This window comes from Plenodomus lingam, assembly GCF_022343315.1.
Source record: "Plenodomus lingam strain CAN1 chromosome Unknown contig_7, whole genome shotgun sequence".
NCBI lineage: Eukaryota > Fungi > Ascomycota > Dothideomycetes > Pleosporales > Leptosphaeriaceae > Plenodomus > Plenodomus lingam.
This window is the reverse complement of record NW_027093971.1, coordinates 471,261-494,966: the sequence shown is the minus strand read 5'-3', so window position 1 is coordinate 494,966 and position 23,706 is coordinate 471,261. Positions and strand designations below refer to the sequence as shown.

Here is a 23,706-nt window from a genome sequence, read left to right as displayed (position 1 = left end):
AGGAGCGATGCGTTGTAAGTAACGGCAACGGACAAGCATCATGTGGATTCTTTATAGCCGTGGTGAATCATCTCGCACCGCTGCCTGCAAGTGTGCCTTGCTGCTACCTATGGCTGCCTGCTACCTGCCTACGGTACCTTACGTATCGTACCGTACCGTACCGTACCGTACTGATAGGAACTGGTCCGGTACTGGTACCGGTACGGTAGAGTAGATAGACTCGAGGTCAAAGGTGCTCTCCAGGTTCCTGCTCTGTCTACGAATCAGTCATTCCCCATTCCTTCTGCGTGCTCACTTTTTGTAGTCTCAAGCGATCCAGGACAAGTCGATAGAATACCGCCGCTGCAACCGGTGTCTACCTCGTAGTCCCCCCTCCCTCCTCGTTCCTTCAGCCTCCCCCAAAGCACGCTAAAAAATAACCTTACCGTACCAGTACGCGACCGCGTCCCAAACATTGCCCATCCCAACATCGTCACCAAACAAAGCGATTCCAGAACAACAAAGCCGCATTGTCGCAACCACGCACCAACCCCCAACATCTCATTGGAGCGCACATCCTCCCTGGCCTGAATATCCCACATTTCCCATCTACACGCCAGACCAACCTTTGGGCCCCGCTACTGCTCTCCTCCCACCACCACTACCATCACCACCGCCGCCGCCGCCAACCCTCACATACCTCAAACACATGGCCTCCTCCTCCAACCCCCTCGGCGGCGGCCCCCGCTACGGTCTCGGTCGCAGCGCCCCCTCCGCCCCCAACGCTCCCCCAAACACCTTCGCCGCGCCCAAAAACGCCCAACGCCTGGAATCCGAGCGTCTGGAGCGCGAGCGCCTCGCCCGCGAAGAGCGCAACCGCCTCGACACAGCAGCCGCCAACTCGCTCGCCGAGCTGGACGAAGAACAGCGCGAGGAAATCGGCGAGGCCTTTAACCTCTTCGACCTGGACAAGGATGGATACATTGACTACCACGAGCTCAAAGTCGCCATGAAGGCGCTGGGCTTTGATCTGCCCAAGCACGAAATACTCGCCCTGTTGAATACCCACGGTGTTCCCGCCCCGGCGGCCGGCGCGGGCAAACAGGCGCAAAGGGCTCAACAAGGACAGCCGTTTTCTGGCGCGCCAGGGCGGCAATTGCTCAGCTTCCAGGCGTTCCAGACGCTCATGGCGCAGAAGATACTGGCCCGCGATCCGCAAGAGGAGATTGTCCGCGCGTTTGAGCTGTTCGACGAGGGCGGCAAGGGAAAGATCACGTTGCAGGATCTGACGCGGGTCGCGAGGGAGTTGGGCGAGGGGCTCAGTCATGATGAGTTGGTGGCCATGATTGAGGAGTTTGATATGGATGGAGATAATGCCATCAGTCGGGACGAGTTCATCAACATTTGCCTCGGTTGAAACGACGCCTTTCCACTCTATGCGGCGAGGAGAGCGCATGGCGTCAGGGCGTTTGGGAATATTGTACATGTCATTTTGACGGAGATTGGGAATATGGGAGAGAGGCGCAAAGGATACCAGACAAGTCAACGTCAAAGCAATTTCAGGTCTTCAAGTTCAGTGTTTCTTCGATTTTGCGCCGAGAATCTATTTACAGCTCAGCTCTTCAAACTAGCACGCCTGACAAGAAAGCTCAGACAAAAAGAAAAATGCATAATACAGAACTCAGACCTCCTTCTATTTCTTCTACTCAACCCAACACTACTGGCCGGGGGAGACCAAAAGCCCCTTCTTCTGGGCATCGTGAGCCCACCCACCAGCGAGTGCCGTGCCACCGTTCTTCAGACCATAGTCCTTTATCCTTGCCTCAAGCTCTGGTCTGAAATGCCTGATGAGACCCTGTAGAGGCCATGCGAAAGCTTCGCCCAGAGCACAGATAGTGTGGCCCTCAACCTGCTTCGTCAACTCCTGCAACATGTCGATCTCACGCTCGCGCGCCTGGCCCTTGTAAAAACGGTCCATGATCTGATGTGTCCACTTTGATCCCTCCCGACAGGGTGTGCATTGACCGCAAGATTCATGGTGGTAGAACTTTGCGAGGCGGGTAATGGCACGGACAACATCGGTCGACTTGTCCATGACGATGACGGCAGCAGTGCCAAAACCAGACTGTGAGTCCTTGAGCGCATCAAAGTCCATGAGCTGGTCATCGCAAATGTGTTTTGGAAGAATTGGGGTAGATGAACCTCCCGGAATGACAGCCTTGAGGTTGTCCCAGCCACCACGGACACCACCGCAATGCTTGTCGATAAGTTCACGAAGGGGAATCGACATCTCCTCCTCAACCACACATGGCTTGTTGACATGTCCGGAGATGGCGTACAGCTTCGTGCCCTGGTTACGCTCACGACCGAAGCTGGCGAACCAGCTGCCTCCCCGCCGGCAGATGGTGGGCGCGACAGCAACCGTCTCCACGTTTGCGACTGTAGATGGGCATCCGAAGAGTCCGACTGCGGCAGGGAACGGGGGCTTCAAGCGGGGCTTTCCGGGCTTGCCCTCCAACGACTCGATCAGGGAGGTCTCCTCACCACAGACGTAGGCGCCCATTCCTCGGTGGAGGTAGACATCGAAATCGTAGCCGGATCCACAAGCGTTCTTTCCAATCAGACCAGCCTGGTATGCCTCCTGGATGGCGCGCTCTAGCACGGCCGCTTCGTGATAGAACTCTCCTCGGATGTAGATGTATGCCGCAGTAGCATTCATCGCACGTCCAGCAACGAGGCAGCCCTCGATGAGCTTGTGGGGGTCCTTGCGCATAATCTCTCGATCCTTGCATGTTCCGGGTTCACCCTCATCAGCATTGACAACCAAGTAGCGGGGTTTGTCGTCCTTGTCCCAGTCCTTGAAGTTCATGAACGACTACCTGAAGTCAGCATGACGCCTCAGACCCCACAGTTACAATGGGTCGCGTACCCATTTCAGGCCGGAGGGGAAACCAGCACCACCTCGGCCACGAAGACCGGAGGTCTTGATCTCAGAGATGATCTGCATCTATCAGTATTCCCATCCGTAACTTCCGACATGTCTCTTTATACACACCCAGTCGTGGCCCTTGAGCAGAATCTCCTTGGTCTTGTGCCAGTCTCCGTACTTCATGGCGCTCTTCAGATCCGCCCCATGGTGTCCGTACAGGTTCTGGAAAATGCGGTCCTGATCCTTGAGCCCTCCATAGGTCCGTACAGGCGCAGCATCCTGCACTGTCGCCAATGACCTCGTCTGTGTCCGGTTCTGGGCTGTCGCAGCCGAGAGGCGTGTAGTTGCTGCTGTGGCGGCGGGCAGGGCGCGGTGGGCGGCCGCGCTGAGGGCCGAGGGGCCAGGTGCGTGTCGTGCGAGCATCGTGGAGCGCTATGTGCGAATTGTCTCGCGTGTCGTCGCGCAATTGATGCTCGAGGGGACGGACGGCGAGCGGGCGTGAACAGAGAGAGTCAAGTGTGGCGGTCGTGAAGTTCGATTCGGATGACCAACGCTGAGTCTTGGCATCTGTGATTGGCCACTTATCAGATCGTTGACATCAATGAGCTGAGACTGGTCCGAATAGTGCCACCACCACCATCATCACTTGCACGCGAACATCGTTACAGCCCTTTCTGGCACCTTGTAGGCCAATGAAGGATTGTTGATGGCAGCTAGTGTAATGAAAGAGTTTGAATAGATGCTCTGATGCCGGTATTCTGCAAGAGGGTTGGCCTACTCGCATCCTGGATGTGTATTTCGAGGTTACTCAGATTTGTTACGAATCCTTGAAGTACGGGAGAGGGGTTGTGTGATTATGAAAGCGAGAAACGCCGTGTAGAATACTTTGGACCTTTACAAATGCTCTGGGAAGTGAAAATGGGAAAACTTCACAAAGGTGATGACTGTCGCTCTTGCGACATGCGCATAATTCGCGCTTTCATACACACACCCAAAAGCCGACTTGCACTTCTATAAACGGCATTCCCCTGGCAAGATCTCTTCTTCGATCATCATTTAGGCACGTGCCTAAAAATGCAGACTCTCCTGCCCCGTACCCCGTCTATCATGCCTGGTCGCAGAAGCACCGTGACCGCCCTCTTATCTCACCAATGATACACCAGTTCATTCGTTTCCTCAGCCTTATACTCCCCTTTTCCCTCGACATGATCCTCGACATGATCCTCGACATGATCCTCGACATGATCCTCGACATGATCCTCGACACGATCCTCGACATTATCCTCAATATCGATCAGCGTCTGCACAGCCTCCGCAGCACTCTCCTCGTGCACAACCCTCTCCCTCCTCTCCGCCGGCTCCATCCCTGTGACCTTTGGATCCACATCATGCAGCCCCTTCATCCTACACCCCTTCATCTGCCCCGTACACCCCTCCTTCTGACAAATATGTCCATAGAAGCAATCCTCAAGCCTACAATCGCCCTTGCGCGGACACGCCGTGCACCGCAGTACGTAACTCAGGACATGGCGCGATTCGGGCTCGAGTGCAGAGTGATCGTACGCACAGTCAAAATTTGTACACGACTGCTGCAGATGGAAGCTGTTGCACGGTTTGCGCTGGTGGAAGCGCGATTGGTAGATTGAGAATTCTTGGTCCGTCGGCGGTCGAATGTATGTGTCCAGACGTTGATTTTGGGCATTGACGGGGACGAAGCCTGGAGTCAGCTTCTTGGGTAAGTGTGAGGAGAGATTAGAGCGGCCGGTCGTGGGGTTTGGTTGCGTGTGCGATGACGTCTGACGAGGGTTTGCGTGGGAGAATGTGCATTTGTCGCCGAAGCGGCAGGTGCCCTGTGTCGATTGTGAGTCTCCGATGCTGCTACGAACATTCACAACTAAACAGCGCGTACCTTTAAGAAATGCCTGCATGGTTGCTTGAACTTGTCTGATGCCGCGGAAGGCTCTTTCTTTGGACTGGCTGCATTGTTGCTGCTATTGGGACGAGCGGGTACCAACTCCGGACTACTGAGAGCAGAACGATTCCCATTGACAGGGCCATCCCTACGCCAGGAATTCGTTCGGAGGGTAGGACGTGTAGTGACTACAATAGCTTTGTACGGAGCAGAATCTGCGGCCGTGCTGGATGACACCGATCTGTTCGTCGGTGCTGTTTTTGGTACTTCAGACCACCTAAAGACTGTTGGGAATTGAGTAACGTTCAGGCCGAATTGATCAAACTCTTGGTTCCAACCTGCACTTTGAACAAGGGTGATCTTCTCGCGCACACCACTGAAAGGAACCAGTTGAGAAAGGTATGCGGGGTTGTGACAGGCGGCGAACAATATGTGGCTGCAGGTATCGTCCTCGGACGCGAGTTTGAACTGCTCTGTGGGCCTGTCAATGTTCCTGTCTTACAATTCAGAGCATTTTGCGCACCTCTAATCTTGAACTTGGTTCCCTCCTCATCTAGCGCGTCCACAAAGTCAAAGAGACCAATAGCACGCGTAAAAGCCGCCGAAAATGATGCAACAGAACGCTTTTCTGGTCCTGTCACTTTCTGTTTTGTCAATTGCTTTGACAAGGTCGTAAGATCAGCGTAGATGCGAACAATGATGCGCGCCTTGTGCCCCCCAGGGACACTGTCGTGTATATATTTTTCCACCGCATCGTTTAGTAGACGAGCAGCGCGCATACCGCCCTCCTCTTTTTCTTTGATCAACTCCTCATTGAACTATAGGGCTCCTTGTCAGTAAGATGACTTCGCGCATGAACTGGTGGTGAAGTACTATATAGTCATTGCCATCCACAAGCACAAGAACGTAGGAACCCTTAGGCTTAGCAGCACGGGTAGAGGATCCTGGTAGAACTACTGCTGGCTTGTTATTCTTGACGTCAAGCGCTTTCTTCAGCACTTTATAGTCTCCAAGCAGCTGGCCATATTCTTTGAGCAGGTTCTAAGTCGGTCAGATGCGGCGAAGCAATCGTTTTTAGTCGAGCTAACCTGTAAATCACTCTGTCGGCTCTTGTCATTGAGCTTGAATTGCTCCAGGTGAGTACCTAGTGATTCGATTTTTCCATCAGGCAACATTGTTCTGGTTACGTGTTGATTCTACGTCCTGCTCTTTTAAGTGAAGAAGCAGTCTTGAGGCGCGCTTGCAGCTCAACCGGCACAGCCAAAAAATATGAGCGGCTGGCAACGAGTGTCGAACGACCGGAAATTTGTAATGACCCCAGAGAATGCTAACGTGTCAATGAAAGACTGTCAGAGTCTGATTCGAAGAAGCACGTTGACGTGCAAGCTGTTTACTAGATCACAGTTGCATCCGTGCGCACCGCTGCGGCAGCCTAGCGTTACAAGGGTAATAGAGTTTCACCGTACCTAAGTTCTTGATATAAGCAACTACGATGATGAACATTAAGTTTATTGATATGTACGCATGGCCACACTGGGCTTATCCTTGATCGTCATGAACGGATGATTTAATAATATGCCAAAGTCTATCTCACTCGTGACTTGTCATCTCAGACACTACTCTATCTTCTTCTCACCTATTTAGTCCCCAACGCCAACTTTCTGTTCTTCTTCATCAGTGCAGCTAGCTTCTTCTCTAAAACATCGTGTTCCTTCTTGGCAGCAAGCATAGCTTGTTCCGCTTCCTCCATGCTAAGCACGCTGCCTCGACCCCTCCTCGCATTGCCTCCGTATCCGCCCATTCCAGCTGTGCTCTCGATTGCACTCATAAGTCCCTGGACATCCAGTCCATTTCCACCTCGTCCAAAGTTGACGTTGCCGTTGCTATCAACACCAAAGTCTTGGCTGCCAGGATAGAGGCCGAGGCCTGCGCCGACAAGTGCTTCAAGACCTTGGACAAAGACGCCACCGAGGAGATCTGATGCCATCATTCCCACGCCGTCGAGCTCTGTACTTCCGACTGCACCACCCTCGACAACAGCTTTTGCGGCCTTGGCAAACTTGTTGACATTAACGGAGATGTTGGCGGTTCCTGCTCCCGGGGGTCCTCCAACGGCGGCCATTTCAGGCCTGGGCTGATTTGGTGGCGGGTTATCTGTCTTGGGCAGCACGAATTGGTTCAGATATTGGCTTGCATCGGCGGGGGTTTGCTGTTGTGAAGCGGCCTGTTGCGGCGCAGAGACTTCCGGGGCCTGAACAGGAGGAAGGGGATGGGCTGTTGAGCCAATCAGACCAGACGAGGGATCCATCTTCGGCATCTGCTGTCTACTGCTGGTGCTCAGCTTGCGGCCGGCCTCCTTGAGGGCGGTAGTAATGGCAGGAAGGACATCGTTGGACTGCCCTTGACCGGGGACATTGTGGTTGAAGGCATGTGAGGTTTGTTTGCGGGGATGAAAGCGAGCGGCTCCCTTCGACTCTTCAATTCGCTTTTCCAGTTCCAGAGCCCTGGCCTCAAGCTCGTCACTCAATCCCCACAGAAACTTGCCACCAGGCGTAATGAGCGTTCGTGTGTCAGGTCTTCCATCTTGACCCTCGATACGAACAGGTTTCTTGTTCGCCAGCGCTTTGAGGTCAGCTTCAGAAAGATGAATCTTCAGATCCGGTGGCGATATGGCATTGGCCGACTGAATGTTGCGTGATGCATGAGTAAGTGACGAGGACAGAGGCTTGAAGAATTCGAGAGTAGACGCAAGAAGCTCGCCGGTACGTTGCAGATCGGCCATGATGGTTTGAGCATTTGGCTCACGCTTCTCCTTGTTATGCTCCTGAACATGCTCAGGTTCTGGCTCCGGCGATTTTCTAGCTGATGTTTTCACAGTGGAGGCCTTGCGTGACCCAGGAGTCGGCCCGTCGGATTGCTCCTCCTCGACTGTAGCAGGCTTAGGGGAAGCAGGCTGGCTGCGGAATGCGGCAGCAATTGACTTTGCTGGAGCACTGGAAGGCTTCTTTTCCTTCTTCTTTCGTCCAATGATAGGTGCTTGAACAACGTCCATGTCGGATTTTTGGTCATCCAGCGTTGTTTGCTCTTCTTCAATATGTCGTTTACGATCTTGTCTTTCCTTCTTCGCCTGTGATTTGGTTTTTTTTCTCACTGGGGCAGTACCAACCTTGCCACCAATCAGAGGCGGAGAATTGGCTCGGGAGAACGAAGTTGAAGCAACGGACGCCGTGTCTGAAATCATCTCACTTGCTGGCGTACCTGGAGGATTGAGGGAGGCGATGCTAGCTTGCCTAGATCGAAGCTTGTCTACTGTGGGTATCTGAGGTAATGGTGTGGTCACTATAGGTGCAGGTGGTGGGACTTCAGCTTTTGGCGTTGGCACAACACGCAATGTCCTGGGTGCAACTGAGCGTTTCATAGGCGATCCTGTTGCTGCAGTTGCAGGACTAGGTGGTACTGATGTCGCAGAGCTGGCCGTCAAGGGGCGCGAAGTCTTAGACGGAGGGTCGATCTTGGATGAGCTTGAAACAGGATCATGCTGACCCTGTGGTGTTTTGGTTGCAGTTGCAATATCGAGTTTGCTGAGGGGTTGTCGCTTAATAGCAAAGGATGGCGTCAAAGCTGGTTCAGGTGTACTTTTGACATCGTCTGTCTTCGGAGTAGGTTCGGTAACGCTCTTATTCCTTCGGCTTGTCGTCTTAGCCTTGGGCGTGACGGGCAGAACTGCGTCAGGCGCAGGCTTCTTTTCCTCAGGCTTGGGTTGTGATGGGTCCGTCGTAAGTTCTTCTGTCTTCTTGACGAACTCGCTAGGCTTTTTGGGCTGCGCAGCAGCAGCTTTCGTTACGTTTTTGTTCGTTGTGTCTACTGCTGTTGGCGTCGCGTTCTGGTTCAGTGTGTCTGACTGAGCTTTCTCTGCATCGACGACGATCGGTTTAGCAGACTCTACAGCTTTGCTCCTCTGTTTACTCATCGTCGTCTTTGTAGGCGAGGTAGCTGGCTTTGGTGCAATCGGTATGACGGGTATAGCTGGTGTGAAAGTGGATGATGTGGTTCTAGACATAGGCCGGGACCCTGGGCCAGAACGTGCCTCATCCATGACAGCTCGAGTTACAGCTGGAGCTGTAAACCCAGGTGGAATAGATGGAGTTGCCCGTCGAGGTTCATCATAAAGCTGTGCGTGCAATGGTGTGAGCGGAGGCCCTCGCACAGGTTCACTATCATCGTTGACAAGTGCGTCAACATTAAACAATGCTTGATCTTCAACGGCAAATGGTGGCTCGTCTGTACACGGCTGTTAGCGGAGTCTTGAAATTATGTGTTCGGAGCCCTCGGGATATGATGTGGAAGAAGAAGCAACAACTATGGCAGGCGCCGACACAAATCTGGGTAGCCATGGCTGGTAGATCCAGCGGAGCATTCTAGATACATCAGGTGGTAAGGTACTTCTCTCGATCATCTTTGTCACTTAGAAGGCAGAAGGATAATAAACACGCCATCTCTCTATTAAATGTAAGCATGCCGTCTTAGATGCGGCAGGAAGGGGAAATTACGTACATGCGATGGCCATGACGAAAAGAGAGACGCTGACCTGAACAGTAGATGAATAGACTATGCTCCCAAACGTGGCAGAAAATGATAGAGATGCATAAAGGTATGAGGGTGCCGTAAATCGCATATAAAGGCCATGTGGATGTGACGACGACCAAGCCATTCAGAAACGCCGTGCATCAGTGTCGAAGCACCGAACATGTGCCGATGTGTTTGCTGTGAAACCGAAACGCCATGCAGCCATCGTCGCAAAGAAAGACACCAAAACAATTTGGCGAACCGAAAGAAAACACATGACAGTGAAAGAGAGAAAACGACTACCATCGTCCGGCGCCACCGTAGTTGTTGTTTGAATATATTGATGCAAAGCCACCCTGACCCTGGCCATACATGCCTTGCCCGGCCATGCCTTGATGCATCCTCGCCTGTAAGATACTCGGGTCTTGGACATCAGCCAAGCCACCTCCTCCAGAGGAAGAGGTGTTGGCGTGTCTATGCTTCTTGCCCTTTTTCTTAGACTTCTGCGAACCAGATTCCTGATAAGCACCAGGCGAAGGTCCGTAAGGAAAGTTCAAGAGGCCGGGGGCAGGGGCAGGTGTGGATGACTGGGAATGTTGATTAAGAAAAGAAGGGAACATTGACTCACGCTTAGCACCGCCATCCAGGTTCCTGTTTTGGAGCATATCCTGGTACATGGCAGCATTGTTGTTCCTACCACCGACGTTTGCGCCATAGCCCAGACCACCAGTAGCGAATCCATGCCCCTGGCCAAACATACCGGTTCCGCTGACAGGTGGCGTGCCGGAAGGCTTCAGACCAGGAGGTGGTCCCTGAACGTTGGTAAAGAATTGATTGCCCAAAGGTTGATGTTGTGACATTTGATTGAAGTGGCCTCCATTCTTCGGCATCATCGAATTTTGTTGGTTCATCAGCTTTTGGTTCGCAACGGGCTGCACATTTGCTGAGGCAGACGAGCTGTCATTCGCAAAGCTGAATCTTGAAGTATGTCGTGCATGCCCTGATGTAGTATTAGCAATCAGCCCGTGCTGCTGCTGCTGTTGTTGCTGTTGCTGCTGCTGCTGTGCATGTGCGTTTGGAATGTTGGAAAGCAATCCTGTTGTCTGTGTGCCTGATTTGAAATTGGACAGAAGCAACTGCTGCTGTTGCTGTGGCGTCAAGTTCCGATTGCTCAAGCCTAGCGTACTGAAGTCTTCGGTCAAAGAGTTGTTCTGGCCAAATAAGCCGGCACCGAAGGCTTGCTGACCTGAAGCTGCAACTTGGTGTTGATTTGTGTGATTTGCAGGCGGTTCTGGTCCGTCTTCGGGCTCTCCTCCCAACTGCAAACTACCTCCAACCGTCGCCTCAGTGTCTTCGTGTTCATTTGTCGGTGCTTGCTGTGTTGCGGCCTTGAGCTGCTCGGCCTCGGCCTCTCGTTGCAAAGCCAGTCTCTCTTCTTTCTCCCGTGTGGCGCGATGTTTCGCACCTCCGCTCGGATCGATGAGTTGCGGGTATTCAGTGATGGCTTTGAACTCGTCATCAGTTAAGACCGCGCGGGAGAACATAAACTTGAAATCAGGCGAACAGATGATGTCAAGCAGATTTGGGAACCTGTTGTCGCGAGGTTTGGAGGGTTTTGCAGCAGGAGCTGGACTAGGCTGCGGAGTTTCAGGTTTCGAAACTTCAGCCGGCTTTTCCTTGGGTTTTTCCTTTTCTTTGCCCTTTTTCTTCGGGGGCTCCTCTGCTTTTGGGGGCTTAGGCGGTTGAGCAGGGACGGCGTTCGTGACCATGGGGCTCGGGTGATTCGAAGCAATCGTAGAACGACTTCCGCGGCGTTCGAGAATCGCCTTGCTTCCCCAGTTCGCGGTCGCCGGGAGGCCAGGTGCATCCTGCGACGAGTTCGAAGTATCGTTGCTATTTTGTCGATTCATGGGCGTGGCAGCTGCAACAGGTGGACCGTGGTGAGCCGGGGGTGCGGCGCGGGAGGTCGACGACTGCGATGGTTGTTGGGTCTGAATCGAGTTCATCATGGATAAGTCTTGGCGCGTGAAGCTGTCGTTGTCCTCGCCCGGCTCATGGAGGAACATGCAATTACGATTGTTGCATTGCTCGCCACGGAGATAAGCTGAGCAGTATTTGGTGGTGCCATACTGTGCTCTGTACATGTGTAAGCCGATTGATTAGAAACAAGCCTAGAGAGCACAAACCGTAAGGTGCGGTCGCCGTTCTGAGAACCGTCGACGGCATTTATACACGCTTCAGCGTCCTGCTTGCGGGCGAATGTTACATAGACACCGACCGACTGCTGGTGATTTGCATTTTCTCTGGCTTTGCTGACGACAATTTTGATAATTTTCCCATATTGACCAAAGTAATCATCGCCGCGGAGTGTATCGAGGAGGCGGTCTTCGCGAATGGTCGGCGTCAGGCCGGTGACGTACACGAGGTTTTTCTGGACGACGCGCAGACCGGCGAGATGCTTGCGGCTGAGCGAGTCGGCTTCCGCCTTCTGTGCCTCCTTCTGCCGCATCTGGGCATTCTTCTTAGCCTTTTGCGCAATCTGTTGCTTGTGCTTGGCCATCCTGTGCTTGTTGTTAGCCATGTGGTCAACAATGACACAGTGCAGGGCAGGGGACCGACTCTTCCGGAGAGATTGTCTTCCACTCGATCGTCGACTCGTCGTAGGGCCGGCGACAGGCAGGACACAAGCCGTTCATGGTCGTCTTGATGTTGTTGAAGCAGAACTGGCATATCTGACCGTGATGTTAGCAGCTTCACGGAGACTCGAGCCCGCCCCATCAAGATTGGTGGGGGGGAGGGAAGTGGGCAGATGGAAGGCCTCAGGCGTACTTGGTAGCCACATGGACATGGCCGGAAGTTCCTGTCCGAGAGATCGAACTCCTCGACGCAGAGGGGACAGCACTCCTCCTCGTCATCTTCGACGAACTGGTCTTGCTGTATCCGGGACATGACGACGGGTATGGCTGTTGTGGCTTGCTCAGGCAAGCGGAGGGTGGTGTCCCGAGAGAGGGTGTATAGAGTACGTGAGGGTGGCGGTGGGGGAGGAAATGGAGAAGGGTGGTGCGATGGTGGTGGAGCGGCAAGCAGCGACTTCTAGGTGGTAGGCGGGGGAGGAAAGGGGGCCCCAAGGCGAAGAGCAGGATCAAGAAGCAGGTGGAGTTTGGTGATTTGGTTGTCGGAAAGGGATGCGGGATGCACGGGGGGAAACAGGTGATGGGAGTTCAGAGGCTGCCTCTCCTGCAACCTTGCGCGCTTGGGACGCAGGATCCGCCGCGACGCTAAACCACTCTTGGCTTACATAAGCACTTTGATTGCCCCCGGTCGATCGTGGAGTTCGTGGCCCATGTCGTCGACCGCCGTCACTCTCCCCTCTCCTCAACTCCCCCCCAACTCCTTTTGCTGCACCGCGAGCCCTCACCACGCCCCAGAAACCCACGACATGGCTCTGCGGCTAGCTGTTGGTCGGCCATTGGGCGCCGCCGTCCGCGCTTCGGCCGGCTCTCGCCATGCTGTGCGCGCCTTTGCCTCGACGGCCCTGTGCGCAAAGGAAGTCGCCGGGCAAAGCAGCGACATGCCCAACATGCGGGTGCGCTCTCCTGCTGCCCCTCTGGCGAGGCCTCATGGCTAATTGCGACCCACAGTATGCCCCCCGCGACACCCAGGGCCCCCTCAAGGCCGCCATCGTGAACCCGGCCGATCGCTACAAGGAAAAGTCCGAGGCGCTGCACAAGTACGGCCAGTACCTCATGTCGTGTCTGCCCAAATACATCCAGCAGTAAGCTGTCCCTATGCTATCCCTATGACTTCCTCCCATTAGACCCTCCACCCACCATCGATACACGCTAAACACCTCGGCCAGGTTCTCGGTATGGAAGGACGAGTTGACAATCTACATCCCACCCTCAGGCGTCATCCCTACCTTCACCTTCCTCAAATACCACACGGCCGCCGAATACACCCAAATCACTGATATCACCGCCGTCGACTACCCAACCAAGGATCAGCGCTTCGAAGTCGTCTACAACATGCTCAGCATTCGCCACAATTCGCGCCTGCGCGTCAAGACCTACGCCGACGAAGCCACCCCCGTTCCCAGCTTGTGCGATCTATACGACGGCGCCAATTGGTACGAGCGCGAGGTTTACGATCTCTTTGGTGTCTTCTTTGTCGGCCACCCGGATCTCAGGCGCATCATGACCGACTATGGATTCGATGGGCATCCGCTGCGCAAGGACTTCCCCATGACGGGCTACACGGAGATCCGCTACGATGAGGAGAAAAAGAGAATTGTCCAGGAGCCTCTGGAGATGACACAGGCATTCCGCAACTTCCGCGGCGGCTCCTCTGCATGGGAACAGGTCGGTCCTGGTGATGATGCGAAGCCGGATAACTTTAGGCTCCCGACGCCTAAGCCAGAGCCACCAAAAGAGGGAGAGCAGAAGAAATAGGAGGCTCACGTGTATATTCTTGCGAATGAATTGCTATTGCATATCATGACTTGCTCTTTTCTATGACGTGAAGCCCTTGATTCTTCTGATGTACATGCACTCCAGAGCCGCAGACTACACACTGTGTACAATACGACAATCTATAGACACAACATGACTTGTCCCAACAAGACTAGGCTAGGATCATTAGCGCGAGGTACATTGATGTTACATAGCATTCCATGCATAAATGTAGCTATATCGATATCTTTTCTTATTCACCATGCCACAATAATACTTACTTACAATCTCACATCATACACATCTCTACAGCACTAAAGTCCAAAAACCCTGTTTTATCCCATCCATACTAAAAAGACTCTACGACATGAACCTTGTGATCCAGCAAAGTCGACCCTAGAGACTGCCACAGCTCTCCATGTTCTATATTCACTCTGCATTCACTCGGCCAACATCACAGGCAAGAGTACATCACAGCGTTGCAGGCACAGGCTTTTCAAAATAAACAATTCAACCAACCAAACGTCTATGCATCTCCCCGCCTCACCTCCACCTGGCTAATCTTGGATCACCCGAGGGAGCCAGCCCTTTTTCGGGCGGCTACAACCAAGGGGTCACCTCAAGCCGCGATGGAGGTAGGCAATCCTGTATCCAACAAAGCCATTCAGAGAAAAACAAAAAAAAACTGCCACAGAGAAAGACCGACAAAAAAACAACACAAACAAAAAACTACAATGACAAACATACAACACAAAAACATCGCGGCATCCTTCCCGGGGTATCATAAAACGACCGAACGCCCTGCCAAAACAATCCTTCTCAAAACTTTCTTGAATCGTCATCGTAATCGTTTAAACAGTCTCGAGGGCCTGAAGCGCCGCCAGGGCACGACGTCCCTCGGCCTCAAAGGCAGCAATCTGCTGCTCGCACGCCCGGCGGAGTTTCTCTTCTCCGCGCTTGGCGTTGTACAACACCCACTGCTCAATCGTCATGCCCTTTTCCTCCTCCGTTAGGCCCGCCAAAACCGCGGCTTGAAGTTCTTCTGAGCCGGAAGCAATGTCGTCAAGACCAGCATCGACAATGACGTCGTTCATGAAAGCGCGGACACCACCCTGATCAGCGAAGAAAGCGTCCATGTCGGTAGGCTCCCAGTTCTCGGCAAGGTGTGTGGGTGTCTTCTTAGGTGTACCAACATCCAAGTCCATAGGGAAGCTCGACATTTCGAATGTTCCAGTCTCTTTCAAATGTGTAGGTGTCTTCTTAGGAGTACCGACAGGCAAATCTGAAGGAAATTCGGACATATCAAAGGTACGAGCCTCGGCCAAGTGCGAAGGTGTCTTCTTAGGAGTACCAACAGGGAGACCGGAGGGGAAGCTTGACATCTCAAAGGTGCGGGTTTCGAACAGGTGTGAGGGCGTCTTCTTAGGAGTGCCAACATCTAAATCCATGGGAAAGCTCGACATCTCAAAGGTCTCGGCCTCCTTCAAGTGTGTAGGTGTCTTCTTAGGAGTACCGACAGGCAAGTCATCTGGGAGACTGGAGAAGCTTGAAGATCTGAATCGCTTGGAAGGACGATCCACCTCGGATAAGTTGTCCACTTCGATTGCCTCACTGGCCCGCTTCTTGCCCTTGTTCTGTTTGGGCTGAATAACTTCGGAGATGACAGCAGCAGACGCTGTATTGCTGGCGCGTGTCTTGCCTCGCTTCTGTATCGGTGGAACGATCTCGGAAGATGCTGATACTGAGCTCTCGTTGCTATAACGAGTATTGTACCGCTTCTGGGTAGGTGCAATGACCTCGGAGAAAGTTGATGCTTCAGTGATCTTGCTAGCTTCGGCTGCTTTGCCCTTGCCTCGCTTCTTTATGGGTACTTTAATCTCTGAAGAACCGGATGTGGAGGTTGCATTGCTAGCACGAGTCCTGCTGCGATTCAAAGTGGCGGGCTTGATCTCGGAAAAGGTTGAAGCCAGGGTCGAGCTTTCAGATGCTTTGCTGACCGCCACCTTGCCGCGTTTCAGAGTCGTAGGTTTGATTTCGGAGAAGATTGAAGCTTCAGTGATCTTGCTTGTTTCGTTGGATCGTGGGGCTGGCGCCTTGCCGCGCTTCAGAGTCGTCGGCTTAATCTCAGAGAAAGTCGATGCCAGTGTTGAGCCTTCATTTGCTTTGCTGGCAGCGGCCTTGCCACGCTTCTTGGTGGCGGGAAGGATCTCGGAGAAAGTAGAAGACGAAGCTGCATTGCTAACACGGGTCCTGCGTGTCTGTGTAGTCGAAATAACTTCTGAGAATGTTGCAGCTTCGGTTGCGGTGCTGGCACGCGCCTTTCCCTTGCCCTTTCTTTGTGCTGGCAGGACAACCTCGGAGAATGTGGACGGTTCGATTGCGTCACTGTCGTTGGCCCGAGTCTTTCCTCGCTTCTGGGCTGGGAGAATGACCTCGGAGAAAGTTGATGCTTCAATTGCATCGCTGGAGCGCTTCTTGCCACGGGTGCTCGTTGTGCTTGCCACAGACGATATAGATGATGTAGAACTGCGAGTCGATGTGCGCTTGGCCTTTGCAGTGCCTTTGCCTCTTTTTGCTGGAGCGGGGTTGGCAGGTGGGTGGTAGAGTTCAGTAAGAGCGAAGAACAAACAGTCCTGGGCGCGGCGGCGATGCTCTTCATGCGGATCGTCGCCTGCATCCCATGCGTCAAGAGCAAGAGAGCAATATGGGCAGGTGACACCATCGGGAGTATCATCAGCGGGGTCGAACATCCAGCCTGCGGCTGCCATCTGGTCGGCGTTGGGGTAGCCTGGCTCATGCTCAAGTGGCCACATATCGCGAAAGGTGTCGCGTCGCGCCGCCACCATCGCGTCGCTGGAGGGATCGTCTTCAGTCCTGCCCGGGTCGCCATTGCGAAGTCGAATGCAGGTAACTATGGCGAATCCGCAGTTTGGTGAATGTGTGAGATGCTCGTAGGCGGGCACGTCATCTTCTTCCCATCCATCGAGCTGGCAGGCGCAGCTGAAGCACTGGACGTTGTCGGGGCTGGCTGTTGTCGGCTTCCAGACGAAGCCCGCAAAGGCGAGATCTTGTGGATTAGGAGAGGAATGAGGCCATGACGATTTCGACTTGGGTGCTGTCTTCTTCGATCTGTTCGAGGTGCGGCGGGCCTTGCTGGTCGTGGTTGCTGCGAATGTCGCCAGACGCGCCTGGTGTGAGGCAAAAGACGCGTCCATTGCGGAAGCGTCTGATGTCGTATGGGGGTTTTGAAAGTGGATTTGGAATCAGAAAGAGCAACTGTAACTTTTAGAGCGCGTTTGCGAAGCAGAACAGAACGTTGTTGGTTGCTGAATTTTCTGGGTGTGGGAAGTAGAATGGAAGCTGCAAGCCAGGTCGAGGGAGGGACGACACAAACATCCTCTTTGCCAAGACTTCGTCACGGCAGTAACCGCTTACGTCACCCGTTCGCTCACTTTGCCAACACCGATGCACCGATGTCTACACAAAATGTATCGACAACGGTCAATATCTTGGATATCGTCCTGTAGGAGGCTGCAGCTGCAGTTGAATCGACGCTTTATCTCATCGCAACAAACGCAGCCCAAAGATGCACCACGCGGCTACCAATCGCTCCCGCCAGAGTGGGAAGACGAAGCTCCTTCGCTGACAGACTTTACTCAACTTCCGCATAAGGACTTTGGCAAGAATCAGTTGATAGAAACGAACGAGGAGTTCAAGCGGGCATTGAGGGGCATTTTGCGCAAATTTCCGCCCATTACCTACGCGTTTGCCTATGGATCTGGCGTCTTCCCTCAATCAGCTGCGACAGCTTCGCGCACGACGCAGTCACCTCATCCGAACCCACCAGAGGCGATATTGAACTGGCAGAAAGGCGGTGGGAAAATGATCGATTTCATCTTGACACCAAGGTTCTCTCAGCACTTTCATTCCCTCAATTTGCGCGAACACCGAGACCATTACTCCTTCCTTGGCTCATTAGGCTCAGGTGTGATCAGCCATGTGCAAGACAAATATGGGGCGGGCGCCTACTTCAATCCGTATGTTGTAGTCAACGGTACAATGATCAAGTATGCCGTCGTCAACTTTGAGACTCTTATGCGCGACCTGACCGACTGGGACACATTGTACCTTGCTGGACGACTACACAAGCCCTGCAAGATTTTGATTGAGGAACCGAACATTCGCGTCGCAAATCAGCGCAACCTTCTCTCCGCAGTGCGATGTTCGCTTCTTCTACTACCGGAAACCTTTACAGAGATGGAGCTATATTCTACAATCACAGGCTTGAGCTACCAGGGCGATCCACGCATGTCGTATGGCGGCGAGAACCCCAAGAAGATCAGCAACATTGTCACACATCAATTGCGCAACTTCCGGCTCCTATACCACGACCTCCTCATATCCCTCCCGAACGTCCGCTACGCAGATGATCATGCAATCGCAAAGCCCAACTGGATTGACGACATTGACCTCGATCTCAAACTTTCGCAAGACGCAGATCCCGACCGACGCGCCAACATGGTTCGACGACTGCCCAAAAACTTTCGTGAGAAGGTCTACTTTCAATATCAAGGGAAATTTGGTATTTCGGGACGCGAATACCAGGACATGCTAGACGCGAGGAAGGACGACGTTGCTTCGGGCATTCTGAAGAAGCAGGTCGCTGGAGAGTTTGACAAGCGAATAGCTGCGGAGAAAGATCTTCCAGACATGGTCACCAAAGCGATCAACCAGACTGTCAAATGGCCTTCCACGGTACAGAGTCTGAAAGGTCTATTATCTGCAGGTCCGATAAGATCATGGCAGTACATGAAGGAGAAGCGGGAGAAGGGGAGGATGAAGTAAAGGCCGTACTTGGGAGCGGTCACGAGGAAGCACTGGCCAGACGCCTTGGCAGGCTTTCTTTTGTTCTGTATTACTTTTCAAAACTTGGGATCAGCTAACGAGCAAGCAAGTGAGTGATCACAAGCGCGGACTTGTATTTAGACACGCGATAGTCGTCGTTGGAAAACGAGCGGGTCAGGCTAATAGAAGCGTAAAAATGAAGTTTGAAATATCACACAATGAGAACTTCAATGTTTTGATTTTACAAACTCTTGTGTAACTGCTGAAGTACTCGTTATATCTGTGTGGCTTTAAGACTGTGCTTCTGCCTTGTGTCTGTGAGAGGTAGTGTACAGTGTATTAGAGTGCGTAGGCTTCCGGCTCGTACATGGTAAGCATGGCAGCACGCTGACTGACTCTACTTGAACATGTCGCTACCGTTCCCACGGTACTAGGGGTAGCATCACCGTTCAGCGCGCGCTGACCGCTTTGGCTGTCCAGGAGTATATTCAAACTAAATATCATATTATATACAAACCGGAATTCTTTCATTAAATCACACGGCTCAATGGTCTAGTAGTATGATTCCTGCTTTGGGTACTTCAAATGTCTTAAATGCAGGAGGTCCTGGGTTCAATTCCCAGTTGAGCCCATGTATCTTTTAATCATTTTTTTGCGCCATGAGCGCACCTGCAGGAACAATCAGCATTTAGTGGACTTGGGCGAGCTAGTTATCTGCTAAGAGGGAGAGCTACTAATTCTTGCTTTTAATATCCTTTTTACTTTACCATTTATGTAGTCTAGAATCTATACTATGTTATGATTTATTAGAAATAATTTAGTAAAAACGCCTAGAGTTTTTTTGTATAACTACAATAAATGTATATAGGCTACTTAAGATCTATGACAGGCGCTAACAGGATATAGTAGTATATTCCTGTGGTCTTAGGAACAAATTTGCGTCCTGTACATGGGCGAGTTGCGTACTAAAGTACCATTACTTTCTTTCTAACAGGGCGCCTGCTAATGTGTGCGAAATGCGAATAAATTTTCATCCTCACGTATCATACTAGTTAACGCCTAAACTCCCCAAGAGCAAACATCATGACAGCATATACACATTTACACTTCGCCCCAATTCCTAACAACTCTGAGCAACCAGCTTACTGCGGCCAGGTAATCGTCAAACTCTTAGTCCGATCGATCCTCAAGCCCTTCTTCTCATCACTCCTGACCTCCTCACCCAGCACAATAGTTGCCAGCCTTTTCACTACCTCATCTCCTTTGATCAGGTCCCCAGTTCTACCAGGAGCGCAATTGCCGATTTCAATCCCACTTCCGCTCTGCTTCTCGTATTGCCTGATGTCCTCCAGAGTCAAGAGTTCCATGAACACTGCACAGAGAACCACTAGCGACTCGGTCATCATCATACTGTAGCCCCATGCCGAGAAGGTTGCACCGACATATGGATTTTTGTTCGTGGACAGGAATTGCTGTGCGAGGTGGTCGTTTGTATGCGAGAGTGGAGTAGGCGGGTTGAGAGACGGCAGGAATAAAGCGGGGTGTTTGAGGTGAGTGGCATAAAGCTTGTCGAGTGTCTTGTAGTGTGTCTTGGTCCAGGGTTCTATCTTAGGCAGAGCGGCGTAGCGAGAGAGAATGGGGTGAGCCGCTGGAGGGGCAGGACGACTGAAGGCTTCGAAGAGATTGAAGTTGGTATGTGCTGAGATGGTCGGCTGCTGCTGCTGCGGAGATTTGATGGGTCTATCCATGACCTCTGAGTTGGACCCGGCACTTGAAGTGGCTTCGGTATCCTCGTGTCCTGAGCTCTCAGTCCCCGTCTCATCCTCGATTTCCACAAGTTGGCCCCTGGCAACTTCTGGAGTCAAGATTGAGTCTCTTTCCTTGTGATTACTGAATCGCGGCGAAGACTTATGGGCAGGTGATACTGTAGTCTGGGCTGATTGAAGCTTCCGATGCGCTGGACTTGGTGCTGGAGCAGTCGATTCCCTGTACCATGTTCTACTCGGTTCAGTCACTTCAGTGATCTCATTGAGGCTTCGTTCCTGCGTTTCATAGGCATCTAGGTATTCGTTGGCTTCCTCACGAACACGTATAATGCTAGAATCCGTTACACCCTCCATCTCAACTCGGAACTGGCGCTGATCCGATGCTATAGAAAGCATGCTGTCCCCATCTATGATAGTACGGAACGGAGAGCTCTGAATGACTGGTAGTGACGACTCTTCTTGATATTGTTGGATTGAATCTGAAGAGATGTCGGACCCGCGAATCTCTCGTCGGAGTGGGCTGCTCTTTGAAGGCGAACATGGGAACCCAGGAAAACGGGGTGGTGTGCCTAGAAATGGGTTTTTGTCTGAAGCTGGCAATGCCTTCTCCGCATTGGCAGGTGGTGATGATTCTGGAAGTAAGCTTTCACCCTGATCCAGCAATGAAGACAGGCTAAGTTTATCAGATGTCCGTTGCCTGCGCTCGTAGGTTCGTGTTCCAAAAATGTTGGGCATGTTGGACTGGAAAAACATCCCAGTGTCGTCGCTATCTTCGTTCGCATCGCTTGTGTCCTCGTCCTCTAGTGCTTGGTGAATCCTCATGGCCGGCGCAAGCACTACACCCACTTCATCATTATCAGATTTTGTTGAATCGGCTGGAGGTGTGAGCTGTCGTGCAGTCTTTTCCTGAATGCCTTGCTGAAAAGCTGCCATATTCCTGTGTCGCCGGGTCCTTGTTTGCTCGCCACGGGCTGAAACAGTCGCAGCAATTTCCGTGAAAAGATCTGCATCTTGTGCAGACTCTTGGCCAGGTCGAGCATCCTCTTCAACTGAGTTCGATGATCGAGAAGCTTCTTCTTGCCATATATCTGCATAATCATCTTGTTGCGTCGACGTAGCTTTGACTTTAGATTCTTGGGCCTCCGATTTCTGCTCGCGACTACTGCTCGTAGTCACATGTGTCGCGCTCGCAGGCGGCCTGTCAACATGCCAGCTCATCTCAACTTCACTATTTGCAGGGCTGATGAGTGAGTTTGCGGCATCTTCTGCATCCAACGAGGGATATTGTACGTCATCTTCTGTTGTAGATTGTTCCACAGGCACTGAAGCATGGCATTCTTGCTCCTCTGGCGTGAGGAGACGTGATCGATGTTTACGCTGTGTCCTGAAGACACCTTCTTTGGGTGCCGATTGGCGTGGTGGTGGCTTGATTGGACTGGATGCCGTAGGCGATGGGAGATTCACTTGGCCATCTGCCAGCTGTTCACCAAGTCGTAGTCCTGCCTGTAGTTCTTTTCGTGTTCCTTCGCTGAAGCCTCGAAAGAGGTCATCTAACTGGTCTCGGCTCTCAGTTAGCGTTTTCTGCGAGGGATCTGGTGTCGTTCGGTTGGTGTCCACCAGGCCTTGTAGAGCCACACCAGCAGTCACTACACGACCAATATGCGGCGTCTCGACTTTGGGGGCCGCAAGCAGGGCTGGCTGAATAGCTGGAGGTTCGGATGGTTGTTCGAGTTCTTCAACGACAGGAGTGGTGTAACGTGGTGACGCGGTCGAATGTAGCCTTTCAGCAGAATTTGATGTAGTGGAGCTGGACAGAGAGCCAGGTTGTATGTTTATTCTCGGAGGTGCCACTGATGATGACTCTGAAATCATACCAAGAACGGATCCAATACTGCGATTTTCCAGACCCTGGGCTTCTTCAGGCTTTGGTGGACTGCTGGAACCTCCAATGCTTGGCAGGGAATCCACCGAGATCATGCTAAAGTTCTCACTGTCCAGCACGGTCGTATCATCCGGCATCCTGGTAGTGCCCTCATCAAACATATAGTTGTCGATATTGTGCGTTTCCTCCGCTTCCTCAAAACCTTCATGAGGTCCTTCATTAGCGCGCTGAGTATCCATGGTTTGTTCGTCTTGACTGTGCACTTGTAGCTCAGGCTCATCATCTTCGCTGCTTGGGGTGAGCACATCACTATCCTCGTCAGAACCACCAGTCGCCGTTTCTGACATTGTTATCATTTTCTTAGCATGCTGTGTTCCCTTGCGTGCGCGAAGTTGCCCATCCGAACTGTTTGACGGCGTACCGGCAATTGGCATTTCTTCTTGTTGTGTGACGTCTGCGTTGTCATCTGGCACAGCGTGTGACGTTAGGATCGCAAGACGAGCATTCTTCTTCAACTTTGTCGTCTTTGGTCTGGCAGTAGGTACTGAGGTAAGGTCTGCAAACATCTGGTCGTCTGATGAGGCATCCTGTATTACAATAGGTTCTTCATCCTCGGTCGGTGGCTGAATGCTCTTCCTTGGGCGGCCTCTTCGCCTCTTCGGGGGTACGTCCGTGTCCACATCTGCTGCACTTGATACAGCAACACCTACACTCGCTTCTCGTGATTTTGAACGTGCTGCCTTCTTTGCTGGTGTCCCGTTTCGCTTTGTCTTAGCAGCGACACCAGTATCTGACTTTCTAGGTCGTCCACGGGGTCGTTTGACCAAAGATTGCGCATCCGGATCTTTGAGAGGGACGGTAGTGGTCTTTGTTCGTGTAACTCGCTTCACAGAAGGTGATATGGTGTTTTCCTCATCGCTTCCAGGTTCGGCCTGCACTGTGACCTTGATACGCCAAGGGCTTGCGCCGCTTGCGCGCGGCGTATTCAGAACCATCGACTTGGCTGGTGAGTCAAAGTCCAATTCAGAAATCTCTAGTGTGCGGTTCTGTTTGCTCTGCGAGTTTTTGGTGAGCGGCGTTCGATTTGTTGCCTTTCGTCTGATGACTTGTGTTGTGTTCTCATCGACGGACACGGCCAACGGATCTGGGCTTGAGTCGTAGCTGCGGTCATGGTCATTGTTTGCAGTCGCAGTTCGGCCGCGAGACGCCATGCTGAAGTCTCTTCCTAGGGATGCGTATGGTGTTAGTAGTTGCGGGTAAAGGTGGGGGGGATGGCGCATGTAGTGTGTAAGCGTGTGAGGGTTGTGGGACAGAGGCACGTGTGGTCGTCCCAGCAACAATCTACGGTAATCGCCTCCCCGAACGCGCTGCGTCGCCAA

General features: G+C 52.5%; 8 protein-coding genes across 8 annotated transcripts; 3 read left to right on the top strand and 5 right to left on the bottom strand.

Annotated features, from left to right (window-relative positions):
* Positions 1-40: 40 nt before the first annotated feature.
* IAQ61_010012 (uncharacterized protein) lies at positions 41-1,396 on the top strand (the record flags this gene model as incomplete). The annotated part of the gene is made up of 2 exons (XM_066098625.1): positions 41-200; positions 495-1,396. 2 exons carry the CDS (start codon positions 41-43, stop codon positions 1,394-1,396), a joined length of 1,062 nt encoding a protein of 353 aa, XP_065951452.1.
* Positions 1,397-1,696: 300 nt separating this feature from the next.
* NUO51 (NADH-ubiquinone oxidoreductase 51 kDa subunit, mitochondrial precursor) lies at positions 1,697-3,331 on the bottom strand (the record flags this gene model as incomplete). The annotated part of the gene is made up of 3 exons (XM_003845187.1): positions 1,697-2,854; positions 2,909-2,980; positions 3,035-3,331. 3 exons carry the CDS (start codon positions 3,329-3,331, stop codon positions 1,697-1,699), a joined length of 1,527 nt encoding a protein of 508 aa, XP_003845235.1.
* Positions 3,332-4,053: 722 nt separating this feature from the next.
* IAQ61_010010 (uncharacterized protein) lies at positions 4,054-6,158 on the bottom strand (the record flags this gene model as incomplete). Its single annotated transcript, XM_003845188.2, has 5 exons — positions 5,909-6,158; positions 5,694-5,861; positions 5,344-5,638; positions 4,818-5,293; positions 4,054-4,758 (listed from the first exon to the last, which is right to left on the bottom strand). The coding sequence occupies exons 1-5, from the start codon at positions 5,993-5,995 to the stop codon at positions 4,054-4,056; spliced, it is 1,731 nt and encodes a 576-aa protein (XP_003845236.1). The 5' UTR covers positions 5,996-6,158.
* A 298-nt stretch (positions 6,159-6,456) lies between these two features.
* IAQ61_010009 (uncharacterized protein) lies at positions 6,457-12,335 on the bottom strand (the record flags this gene model as incomplete). The annotated part of the gene is made up of 5 exons (XM_003845190.2): positions 6,457-9,101; positions 10,015-11,522; positions 11,573-11,947; positions 12,006-12,118; positions 12,216-12,335. 5 exons carry the CDS (start codon positions 12,333-12,335, stop codon positions 6,457-6,459), a joined length of 4,761 nt encoding a protein of 1,586 aa, XP_003845238.2.
* A 396-nt stretch (positions 12,336-12,731) lies between these two features.
* Positions 12,732-13,880, top strand: NUO31 (NADH-ubiquinone oxidoreductase 30.4 kDa subunit, mitochondrial). The gene is made up of 2 exons (XM_066098624.1): positions 12,732-13,161; positions 13,246-13,880. The coding sequence occupies exons 1-2, from the start codon at positions 12,893-12,895 to the stop codon at positions 13,832-13,834; spliced, it is 858 nt and encodes a 285-aa protein (XP_065951451.1). The 5' UTR covers positions 12,732-12,892; the 3' UTR covers positions 13,835-13,880.
* Positions 13,881-14,685: 805 nt separating this feature from the next.
* Positions 14,686-17,049, bottom strand: IAQ61_010007 (uncharacterized protein; the record flags this gene model as incomplete). The annotated part of the gene is made up of 1 exon (XM_003845192.1): positions 14,686-17,049. One exon carries the CDS (start codon positions 17,047-17,049, stop codon positions 14,686-14,688), a length of 2,364 nt encoding a protein of 787 aa, XP_003845240.1.
* Positions 17,050-17,320: 271 nt separating this feature from the next.
* IAQ61_010006 (uncharacterized protein) lies at positions 17,321-18,679 on the top strand (the record flags this gene model as incomplete). Its single annotated transcript, XM_003845193.1, has 1 exon — positions 17,321-18,679. One exon carries the CDS (start codon positions 17,321-17,323, stop codon positions 18,677-18,679), a length of 1,359 nt encoding a protein of 452 aa, XP_003845241.1.
* Positions 18,680-19,821: 1,142 nt separating this feature from the next.
* Positions 19,822-23,607, bottom strand: IAQ61_010004 (uncharacterized protein; the record flags this gene model as incomplete). The annotated part of the gene is made up of 1 exon (XM_003845194.2): positions 19,822-23,607. One exon carries the CDS (start codon positions 23,605-23,607, stop codon positions 19,822-19,824), a length of 3,786 nt encoding a protein of 1,261 aa, XP_003845242.2.
* Between the last annotated feature and the right edge of the window lie 99 nt (positions 23,608-23,706).